Source organism: Diorhabda carinulata, chromosome X (assembly GCF_026250575.1).
Source record: "Diorhabda carinulata isolate Delta chromosome X, icDioCari1.1, whole genome shotgun sequence".
In the NCBI taxonomy this organism is placed as follows: domain Eukaryota; kingdom Metazoa; phylum Arthropoda; class Insecta; order Coleoptera; family Chrysomelidae; genus Diorhabda; species Diorhabda carinulata.
This window is the reverse complement of record NC_079472.1, coordinates 66487877-66500134: the sequence shown is the minus strand read 5'-3', so window position 1 is coordinate 66500134 and position 12258 is coordinate 66487877. Positions and strand designations below refer to the sequence as shown.

Here is a 12258-nt window from a genome sequence, read left to right as displayed (position 1 = left end):
TGAATCTATGCTGAAACATCTTTCATTTTATACAGGGAGTGTATAAAAAGTGTTCAAAGTTTAACTTCGTAAATTTTCTGTAAATTTTTAGAGACGCGGGTGTGGTCCAATTTTATTTTGACCGGTTGATACAAACACTAAGAAATAAAAGTATTTTTCTTCATCTTGTCAAGGACTGTGAAAAAAATCAAATCAAATTGTATTTACTAAGCCTATTCTAACTTTTAGTCGTTTCCGAGATATTTGAGGTTTTAAATTATTATTGTATTTTTTAACAAGTTTTAATTTTTTATGTATACTTTTAGTATACTTTCCAATAGATGACACTTATTTAACTGTCATTAATCAATCGTTGATGAGAAAATCGTTAAAATGGCTCCTTTTCAATTTAATAACGAATAAATAAAATTTAGACCACACCCGCATCTCTAAAAATTTACAGAGAACATTTATTATCTGGATAACGGTTTATGTATAGGAAAGTATACATGAATTAGCCTTATTTTTTACCCCTGAATATATTGAAATAGAAAAAAACCGGGTGCTTCTATTTAAAAAAATAAAGAAATTTGATATTTACGAAGTTAAATTTTGAAGACTTTTTATACACACTCTGTATAACATAAAAAATTCTCTGCATAAATCAAATACTTCTGATCTTGCTAAAAGTAACCGAACAGAAACTATTTCCATATCTTTAAGGGTATCCTCGTGAAAAAATAATTTATAAGGGTCTGCAACAGTCAAATTTTTTACAAAAAAATCGATAACTCGAAAAGTATGCATTTTTCGACAAAAATTTTCAGTCAAAACGATACTAAAATTTTACGTAGATTTCAAAAATGTATTAATATTGAGGGCGTTCTATTCAAAATAACTAAGTTACAGTCGACTTTCGGTAGGATCGGAAATCGGCCATCTTTGAAAATATTTTAGTTAAAAAGATCGTAACCGGAAACTCAAACGTAGAAATTTTCATCATTTTACTATAAGCATTTTGCCATATACAGATAGTTTTAACTCGTCGTGGGACACCTTGTATATTGACACCTTCGTGTACTCATGACTCCAAACATTCGTTTGACACAACGTCATATTCACGCTTTCGTTCTGAGAATTCAAGAACTTCTTAGACCCGATTATTAAAATAAATTATTCATGATATGTGTCAAACACAAAGTTCACATGCAACGTGTTCTAAAAACACGAATAGAAAGTAGAGGTGTGTTAAGATAAATTTCCAAAGAAGTTCCGATGATTTTATCCAAAACTATTTATACAGGACGACTAAAGCTTTATATGATCTTGTGACAAGCAAGTGATGCAACGAAATATGCAACTGGTGACCGAATCACCAAAAAATGTCTGTGGTTCAATTGCAATAGAAAGATTTAAGAGCAAAAATGGATGATATGTATGCGAGTCGACCTAACGTCACATGAAGATCTTGCAATATCACATCACGCACAGCATCGATGTGAGCAGCCGAATTAAAACGACCTTCACGAACTTGAATTCGGAAAACCAGAGCCACCACGGTGGTTCGAGATGGTCCTTCAACACCAAAAGTTGAAGCGAGTTGATCGACACACTGCTGTTGGTTCAATCCACGTCGAAAGTCATTGGAAATTATCGACATTTTTTAACCAAAATGAATGTTTAAAGTACCATTGAACTTTATGATGGCAATATCAGATTTGACATATTCACATTAGTATTACCATATTTCAAAATTTGAGTAGCAATCCTCGTAACTTGCCAAATTTATCTTCTTTCATTTAAACCAAGGAATCAAAATTAGAGACTCAAACGAAATAATTTCATTCATATTAATCGATTTAAAAGTTAAAATTATGACAATTCACCATTTGGTTTGAAGTATGATTTAAATCGAAAAAGATAACGGAAAAAATGGATATCAGACTTTTACGCTTTCTATTATTTGGAAATTGTGAACAAGAAGAGAATACTATCAATATACTACAACTTACATGGTGGATATCTCCTAGAACTCTGTGGACTGGAATTGTAATGCTCCAACGATGCTGGTTGCTTGGATACAATTTTATCCAGATGACTATCACAAGCAGGATTATTTTGTAAACAACTTTCAAATGTGGCTGCAATATTCTGAGATTTCACTACTATGGACGACTTTGTTGATTCACGGCTGACCAAAGTGAATTGTTGTGTCTCCTGTCTTGTTTGAGGATTGGAGTCATTTTCAATTTCTGCATCTTGTTTGGTAATAACTGAAAATAATTCTTATATTGTACAAATCAAATATGAATAATTGATTAGATATCTCATTATTGATAGAAGCGGGATGTGAACAATCTATTTTCAATCACACTAATTGATGTTTAAGCTTTAGATGTAATTTATTAAACATATGGAAAGTAAGTAATGAAAAAAATGTGTGTACGGATGATAAGATTGTGAGGGTAGAAAAATGCTCAATATACTACTCGTATAAGATGAAACTTCTTATGAACAAGATGATTTTAAGTCAATTGATGTAAGACAAAATGGTCTCAGGAACCAAGATCAGAAATCATTATTCACACTTGGACCTGCTTATAAAGAGGCCCCGCTCATAGGTTCAACGAAAATAAATATTCATTAGATCTCTACAAATAAAAATCTATCATACCCGTATGTTGGTCCTTCTATGAAAGTTTGTCAGAAAATCCAAAAGAGAGAAAGCAGGAAACAGATTCTGATGTTATTCCAGATAGTTCTGAATCGGAATAGATACAAACCTAGATTTAGTTCATTATCTCGACAAACCTTTTTATGTATTCAAGTGAAATATCACTTTGACAATTAATTTTGTTTTGTTTCATAGATCGAACGGTTCAGTAAGTTGTCACAGCCTCATTCACTTCTCCAGTTTTCAAAAATGTAATTCAAAAGGGTTATACTATTGAACTATGAAAAAATAATCATTCGTCAGTAATAGAAAATGGGCAATGTGGCAAATAATACTGAGTTTAAGATTGTAAGAAAACCGTGGATACAGGTATCATGATTTGTGTTCCAATTCCAATTCGCAATCCTACTGACTGCGCCAACTAAATTTATGGTCTACTAAACCTACTTTTCAAAACAAATGTTTCTCCACAACTCCCAATGAGACCTAACAAGCCGAAAGCTACATAAAATCTGAATCTAAAATATAATTGTGTTCAAGATGAAAATAAACTGGTATCAAATTTCTATATATTTCACCATAACTCAATCTTCATTTCAGGAATACTAGTAAATCTTTCAAATAATAAACACAATAAAATCTATTATTATTCCAATATCGTCAAGTTTTTCCCAAATAGTTTGTTGAAAAAATATAGTTTTTAAACAAATTTTTATATTTATTCTATTTACACTTCAATGGTAACATTATATCTACAAAAAAGCAGTATGGATATAAATATGAAAGAGTAGAAAGCGAAAAATGCACTAAATATTTTGGAAGAGGCTAACTGATCGGAGGTCCACTCAGGACGTTCACGCCCACCTGGTTCGATTTGAATCACTATCACCATTTTTCAACAGATATTATATTGTTAATCAAGTGATTAGGTTGATTGTTACTTACATTTAAGTGGTGAGCTTATTGAAGAATTGATGCTGAAAAATATGTTATCAGTCTTTTTCTTGTTCACAAACAGCTGCTGGAGCCTAGTTTCCGATTTTAGTACGTAGCAAATGAGAATCACTAACCCCTGAAACATGAGAAGAAGTTGAATATAAGACGAAAGCAAGAAGAATTATTTTCGTGGACATTTTCGATTATTAATGAGTGTTATGGTTCACTTTTGATACCGATAGTAATATTTGAACATCATACTGCATCAACTACGAAGGATTACTTTTAACACTTATTTCTATTCAATTTCAGTCAGATTTTACTAAAATTTATTTTATCAGAAGCCAACCAGAGCGTTATCATTTCAATAAGTATGGTTTTCAAGTTATTGAATAATGTCTTCGAATGGCGTAAACATTGCAGTTAATCAGAGTACCTATATGGCGCCGATAAAGATAAGTATAATTATATAACAAACAAAACAAGAAAAATGCTTCAGTGGGTACCTCTAGATAATTTGAATAAGTCCCATATGTAAGAATTAATCCTGAATATCGGTATTATATGGAGTCACAAATATGTTCCAAGTGAAAGACGTATTACAATTAGAGAGAGCGATGATAATTAGAATGTAGCAGAAATTGTTGATGAATAATTGAGGCGTCTTATTACAAAAACCACCATAGTCCAGTTTTGATTTTTTTCGAAAAGTGGAAAGACATATTTTATTATATAATTAGCGAATGTTGGCCGAGAAGAATTAATGAAAATCTTGGCATTATTTCAAATAACAACGTAGTTTTCCCTTTTTTGTTGTTTTTACGGGAATTTCTATGGAACTGAAGATTTCAATATCCAGACGGTTAAAAAAAATGTTTATTTTGAAACAATGTTGAGTTGTAATAACTACAAAGAAAATCGGCATCATTGTTTAATCTTCTGCGCTACTGCTATTGTTTTCGTTGTCTATTTCAACTTCAGGTTCAGTACTAGTACTGGTGCTGGGCTGAGCAGGGCTTGATTGCAGATTGGGATGACAGTGATCATTCTCAGGAGCTTTGAATCTCACCTTGATAAAGGGGCTATAATATTAGTTCAGTACCAAGTTTCTTCCGGTTTCGCAGATGTGTTTCCCAGGTACCTCTGTAAGAATACTCTTACTGATTTTATTTTCATAGGCGGCTTTGAATTTGTCATAAAAAACGGCTTCAGAGCTTCAGCCATAGTAAAAAAATCTTTTTGGTCTGCTTTCACAATCTTAAAAGGAGAAGGCTTCTCTCTTCTTGCTGATATCAATCTATCCCAGTCCGACTGTAATTCTGAAGTGTTCTTCCTTTTTTCGATTCAATTAAACTGAAATATTGATCGTTGGACAGTTGGAAATGTTCTCTAATAGGAAAACAATATTTAATGGTTTTGAAAATTTTAAAAATGTGGAGTGAGGCGTAGGAATCTAACCATAATTTTAGCTTTGTCCTGGCATCCATCACTAAACAACACTAAGTCCTTGTTGGTTATATCTGCCCTGTTAAAATAATGCAACAACAAGGAGTAACATCATTCTGGCTATTCTTGTCAACAGTTTCATCGTACACGAACAAAGTTGCATCAGTGGTTGCCAAATCATGCACTCCAAAAAGGTACCAGAGCTGTCTGGCAAAAAAAAAAAACATCACCAGGTTGAATGTGGAACAGTGGCAAATTTTGCATTTAATCAAACGATGAGCATATAATAAGGCCTGGCTTTGCTTTAAATTTACATTGCATTTTTATCTCATAGAATTTGTAAGCCTTACATAGATGAAGATTTTTCTCTGTTTCGATACTAACACGTTCTTCTAAGTCAGATTTCATATTAATCTATCACAAATGGTACACGTGTCAAATCTCAGCATTCCAAACTTAATATTAAAAGATTTTGAATGGCCAATAAGCTTTGTAGGATACATTAATATGAGACTTCTCTAACAACATTTTATACATCGCTTCTATAGAAAGTGTTTCTGAAAGATATAATGTGTTTGGATTTATTCGTCTTGAATAATGTAATTGATCAGCTTGAAATGACTGGATATGGGTTGTCATCAAATTCGTTACAGGTTCCGGTATTTTCTTGTGCCTATTATTATACCTTCTTCTTCTATCGTATGGTGAGTCACCTTGAAGCAAAACATTATTTTGAGGTCTTCGTACTTTCCCTCTAGTAACACCAAATATGCTTAAAAACGCATTAAAATATACTGGATATTCTTTGCTTTCCACTCTTATCTCGTAAGAAAACACTGCACTGTTACTAAACGATTTCATTCTGTCATTTGCTTCTTCGGCATCATCATCACTTGTTTTACTAACTTTTTTGGATCTACGGCGAACCAGAGCACTTATGGATATTAAGCCAACTAAATAAGAATCTTGTTCATTCTTTAACGCCACGTTATTAGACGGAGTTATCAAAGTCTGTCGAATATTCTCGTTAATATTTCAAAAGCACTTTAATCGCGAACATCTAAAATAAAAGGTCTACTAAATAATAACATGAATACTTAGAAATAATCAGTTTTTCACATACCTACAATCAGCGCTAGTAACTCTAGTCTGAACTTGTTTTCCCATATGATTTATATGTGCTACACCACGTACTTTATTTTCCTTTATAACTTTCCTTCCTTACACATTTTTTCTTCTCTTTCTGCCAATTTGTAATATTATTTTCATCACAAATATCGTTAACACTCGCTATGCTCACTATTCAAACAGACCGGGACAATGGTGCTTTTTTGCAGGAATTCCGTTGGACTATGGCTATTTTTGTGGAGCTACTTGATCTTTTGGCGACTATAAATTCATACTATGCTTCTTTTTTTAGAATCTGACTTTCCCGGTCAAACAGGTGGCCCCTGATTTATAAGTGTCATTTTCTACCACGAAACCTGAGTTTTAAGACTATGGTTGTTTTTGTAAGAAACGCCTCAATTATATATAGAGCGAGGTTATCCTGTTTTTTTTAATAATTGGGAATAACAGAGTAACACATAAGGTTATCTGGGTTATTAGTTACAAAATACTGTGGTATTGTCCGCAAACAGCACATTTTTGTACTTCTGAATTTGATTTAGATCACTAAATGTAGATATTTGTTGCGCAAACTACACTGTTTAGTAGTATGTTGCTGTAGTAGTCAAGTTCCAAGCTACTTTTCGCAGAAATTTCATGTCTGGTATGTTTATATTAACGCACAACATCTAGAAGGCAGAATTAAATATAAGAATTTCACATCAGAAGTTTAAGCTGATGAATTGAAAATTCATTATGGTACCGAAAGTGTGGGCACACAAAGATAGAAATACCAAAATATATGATACCCTTTAAACGCATAAAAATTCAAGTACCCGCATTTCTGTTATTATTATAATAAATTTTCGGTTTATTCCTCAACTCTATTATTATAAACTTCTGGCGCCATACGTACCAGCCTTATCCACCTCTACCTATGTCTTGTACTCATTGTGAAGTATGAAACCCAACAAAGTTAACCTTTACTCTCTTGGTGAAACAGTAATCAACAATATTATCCGTTTGAAATATCGGATTAATGGATTACTACCGATTGAGTAGTTAATCAGATTCTTTAATTTAAGTGAGCAAAATTTCAAGCAAATATATCGACGAGAAATTATTGTAATATTGACTACAAAGTATTTATCATACCGATTGAAAGAAGTGTGGTAAAAATAGAACACTGTTTATGGAATAGTCATAGTCATCGGAATACATTTAGTCTTTTTCTGTTATAAATTACAGTTTCATTCACTTTGGTTTTTGATTCTCTTCAATTCGATTTTTAGCTTCTAGTATTCTCATATTATATTCTGGACAGTAAAAGGATGTGTGTTCCATACATTTTGTTATTTAAAAAATAATTTCTTGGTCATGTGATTCATAATACAGTTTCCCAAGCATAATACTAATCAAAAGAATAGAAAATACTTACCACTAATACATTTATTGTACTGAATTGAAATACACTCCATAGTTTATTGGGATTATTCATATATATTATACTACTTATTGAAAAGAGTATTAAAAATGTGAAAATATAGCAGGATCTTCGAAGTAATCGTTTCCTGAAAATTAAGGTCAATCAAATATTTGACAAAATATATGGATAATGATTCTCTCAATCATGGTGAATATTTCTAGTTCAGGATCAGAGGATCTGTATATCAATAAGCAAATTTTGCCCAGTATCTAATGCAAAAACATTCAATAGTTCTTTTAAAATAGATTTTTTGAACCACGGACGCTAGATAAGGAGAAGGACGATCACAATATATTGCAAATGCGTTCGAGTATTCAAGGATACATGATTTTCCTAGTTGTCTCACTAGAGCGCATCAGTGTTGCTAATGTCAGGTTTTTTAAATTTTTAGCGCGGAATGCAGTGATAGTATTTATAAGTTAATCAATAAAAAGTTGAAAGTTCTTTAATAAATTTTTTGAATAATAATTATCATCGTTGTTTTTATCATAATTTAAGGAAAAGTAACAAAAAATCAACTGTGCTACAATAAAAAGTGTAATATTAAGTAGAAGAATATTCGAATATATTTTGGAAAATTATTTATTGGCTTTTTGATTATAATTTCAAAAGGATAGTAATAGTAAGTTAATTTAATATATAGAGTATCAATATAACCACTTTATCACTTTTAAAGAGAAGTTATTAAGAATTAAACACTTTTTACAGACAAAGTATGATTTCAATTAAATTTTATTACAACAACCATTATAATAAAGATCTTGTTATAAAGTCATAAAGAACATGTGCTGAGTAAATTTTTAATATTACGTTTGGTTAAGCATGTAGGTTGGATACCGTCTTCTAGCTCCTTATGGTTACATTTCTTTCCCAAACTTTGGTTCTGACTTCTTCTTAAAGTCTTCTAAATTTATTCAAACGGGATCGTTGTAGTTTGGATCCAAAAAATAATTCTGGAATGATTTTTTTTTTCACTGTAGACCAACAGCAGTGACAAATTTCAGGTGATCATTTCAAAAGTCACAAAACTTTCTACAGTAAATCCTCTATCCTTACAAAATATAAAAAGCCACTTCTGGCAGCCCTGTGTGGCCGGGGTAGACTACCATAATATTTAAAGGAGGGTAAGAAATAAGATTCATTTTAGTTAACGTGTCAGTCAAAAATTTTTAGAAAATTACTTTGGACAGTATTATGTCTTCAAGAAATTTTGGCCAGAGCATTTACATATCTCCTAATTGTTGACAAAACGCTATAGATATTTATGAAAAAAATCGATTTTTGTCTTTCATCAGTCTTCAAATGGCAACAGAATAAATAAAATGAATAAACAATTAATAATATACATTGCCAGAATGAAATTCCATCATCAACAGTTTGCCAGAGCGCCAAACGTGATCGTGTTTTTTATTCATACCTATGTTGGGACTTCCGAAATGTAAAGTTAAAAATATAAAAGACGTCACAGGTGCAGATATAGTTCTTGTATATCAATTGCAGAATACAGTTATGCGAGGAGCAATCAATATTTCATAAATACGCACGATTCTCATACCAAATTAAGAAATGAAAAATAATATTAACTACCCGTATAAAATTCGGTAAACATTTAACAAACCGTCAGTCCACGTGCAGTTGATGAATGTGTGTCAAAATTCATTTCTATTGGTCGAAGCAGTCGGAAGGCGTATGTACACAATTTCTTCGAAATATTCCTGCCAGACAGTCTGCGATAAGCAGTGGGGTAGGTCGTTTGGTGAGATTTATTTGATTCATAAATAAATAGACCCTAGGCGATTGAAGACAATGAAATGGCATAGTGTAGTAGTACAGAAATTTGGGGTAGATTTTTTAATGGCTTTATTGGTTGGAATTGACCGTGAGTTTCTGCTATATTCAACTTTTCTATCTTGTTTTTATAGTCTGGTGTGAGTTTCACGGGTAAGGCTTCTGGAACGGACATTCCTTGAATGATTTTATTTATGTAAATGACATCATCATCAATAACATTTGGTTCTTCGGTTAACAGGACACTGGTTGATTCGATCAATCGATCTTGAACTTTAATAAGATGAACTATTCCTATTAATATAACTTTAGATGTGTCCTGCCCAAAATGTTCTGTCTTTATGCATTTGTTGCACTTATAAACAAGCGAAACCAGATATCTCGAAGGTACATGATTCGTATATCGTTAATAAGAAGGCATCTCTGGAGTAAATGCAAAGAAGTTCGTTGTTTAAAGAATGTAACTCCTCTAAAGTTAATAATTCAATATTTGTTATATCTCAATGAAAGAGGGTGATTGTTATAATTAATTTAATGAAGAATTCATCAACACTTTGAATATAGATGAACAGATAATTTGTTGATTGCAGATACAAGTGCAATACTATTATCATCTATTTTCATAAAAAAATTCATTTAATCTAGCATCTAATGATTTACTTATTACAAAATAACTTGGAATTTACAGAGCAATTGAATGGATTTCAATACAACAAGCGTTATAACAAAGTTCTCACAATATATATTATTTGAAGATGATAGTAAGCAAAACAACACCGAACTTTTGAATTAACATAAAAATCCACTGGCTCAGTTTCTGATAATTTGAAGAAATATCTTTTTGAAAAAAATATAGGTCTAGTATTTATTAACCTGATCAATAAAAAAAAATAATTATCTGCTTATACGAATCATTTTCCCACTCAATTGAAATATTTTAATTGATAGTTTATTATAAATAAAAAACTTCAGGTTATCTGTGATATGGTGGAGAATGATGTACATACTCGTATATCTCGTACCCAAATTGCTATGGTTATGACGATCACTTGCACTGCTACTTGTATATCCATTAACTACTCAACGATTACTTAACTTAACTACATTACTTAACTACAATTACCATTTTTTATGATCGTCACAACATTCCAATATTTTATAAATTTTGAAACTTATTCCGTAGCCTCTCTCGTGAGAACATTAGTATGTCTGCATACGAATATTCAGGTACACTTTCAACTATATTTTCGATGATATATTTCATGGGTTTGCGGATATTTTATGCAGGTGACAATTGTTTAAGACCAACAAATAAATTCAGAGATTTAAATATGTTTTAACCAATTTTTGGAGTGCTGGCTATCAATTTCCAACAGTTATACGTTACATATTTTCGTTTTTTCTTCGTAGTCATAAAAATAATGATCCCATGTGTACAAACATGGTCCAAGAAGTACCTGGACCAACAAAGAAAATACAAAAATTTCTCTTTAGCTCCATAACTTTTCTAAGCGATGTTCAATACACTTTTATAATAAGAATCGTCAAGTTCCTCATATTAGCCATTAACAGTCGAGATCACCTCTCCATTGTTGGAAAATCTTTGACCACCGAGCTATTTTTCCAAGTCTGGGAGCAGAAAATAATCCGAGGGGGCTAAATTTGGTGAATAGGGGGCATGAGGTGCAGCATTAATATCAGGATACCTTAGAGATTTAATTTGGCGAAATAAATACATGAGCACAAAATGTAAAATTAGAATATATAGAACTTGCGTAAGGCCGGTCATGACATATGCAATAGAAACTAGAGCGGAGAACACAACCACTAAACGGCTTCTAAAAACAACAGAAATGCGAACTCTGAGATCAATAACAGGACATACGTTACTCGATCGGAAGAAAAATGAAGAAATAAGGGACATGTGCGATATTCAGGATGTAGTAAGATGGGCAAGGAGCCGCAGAAGAGAATGGAGAGACCATGTTGACAGAATGCCAAATGAACGATTAGCAAAAATTGCAAAGGAAAAGAAACCTCGTCCTCCTGGACGACCACCTATAAGATGGTATGAAAGCTGGTCCTCAGCATCCCAACTACTCCTGGCAAACCCTTGATGAAAATACAGGACCTAGTCCTAACGTAGGAAGAAGAAGAAGAAGAAGAAGAAGAAGAAGAAGGTGCATGAGGTAGTAAATCAAACTTCAATTCATTAGTTTTGACTGTTACAATAACAGATGTGTGAGCTGAGAAATTTTTGCTTGATTTCTTCGCTCAAACGTTGCTATAAGTTCGCATAATACTTGCCGTTGATAATTTTGCTTATTCAAGACAGTCAATGAAACTTTTCCCACACGGTTTCTAAAAATCAAGCCATGACCTTGCCTAAAGATGGAACGGTATTTGCCTTCTTTGGAGCCGGTTCTTCCTTTTCAGTTTCTGTAAAAATTTCGATGGAAACATCTTCATGACTAAGTTTTGTTCTATTTTGAGCAAACGCGGTACCCATCTTGCGCACAGCTTTCTCGTGTCCAAATTTTCAGTTAATATGCTATGTACAGCACTTTTTGGAATGCCTACTGTATTTTCTAGTTCGCGCACTTTTAGTCGACAATCATTCAGTACCGCTTTGTGGATTTTCTTCAACATTTCTGGAATCGTCACCTCATTTGGTCGACCAATGCGATATAGGTCGTACGGCCTCATTTATACTGTGGTACCCAATATTTTACTGTTGATAACGAAGGAGCAGTCTCATCCAGAGTAGAATCCAGTTCAGTTTTCATTTTAGTTAGGGTAAGGCGTTTCAAATAGAATTATTGTACCACGATAACCAACTTTT

At 32.4% G+C, this 12258-nt stretch overlaps 1 protein-coding gene across 2 annotated transcripts in view; it reads right to left on the bottom strand.

The window, feature by feature from the left end:
* The window catches only part of LOC130902233 (uncharacterized), a 384279-nt gene that overhangs the window by 4232 nt on the left and 367789 nt on the right, over window positions 1-12258 (bottom strand). For both annotated transcript variants that reach the window (XM_057814189.1, XM_057814190.1), the window contains 3 exons: window positions 7581-7713; window positions 3599-3725; window positions 1992-2252 (listed from right to left, as the gene is read on the bottom strand). In XM_057814189.1, coding sequence (XP_057670172.1) covers window positions 1992-2252; window positions 3599-3725; window positions 7581-7713 — 521 coding nt within the window. The remainder of the gene's footprint in view (window positions 1-1991; window positions 2253-3598; window positions 3726-7580; window positions 7714-12258) is intronic.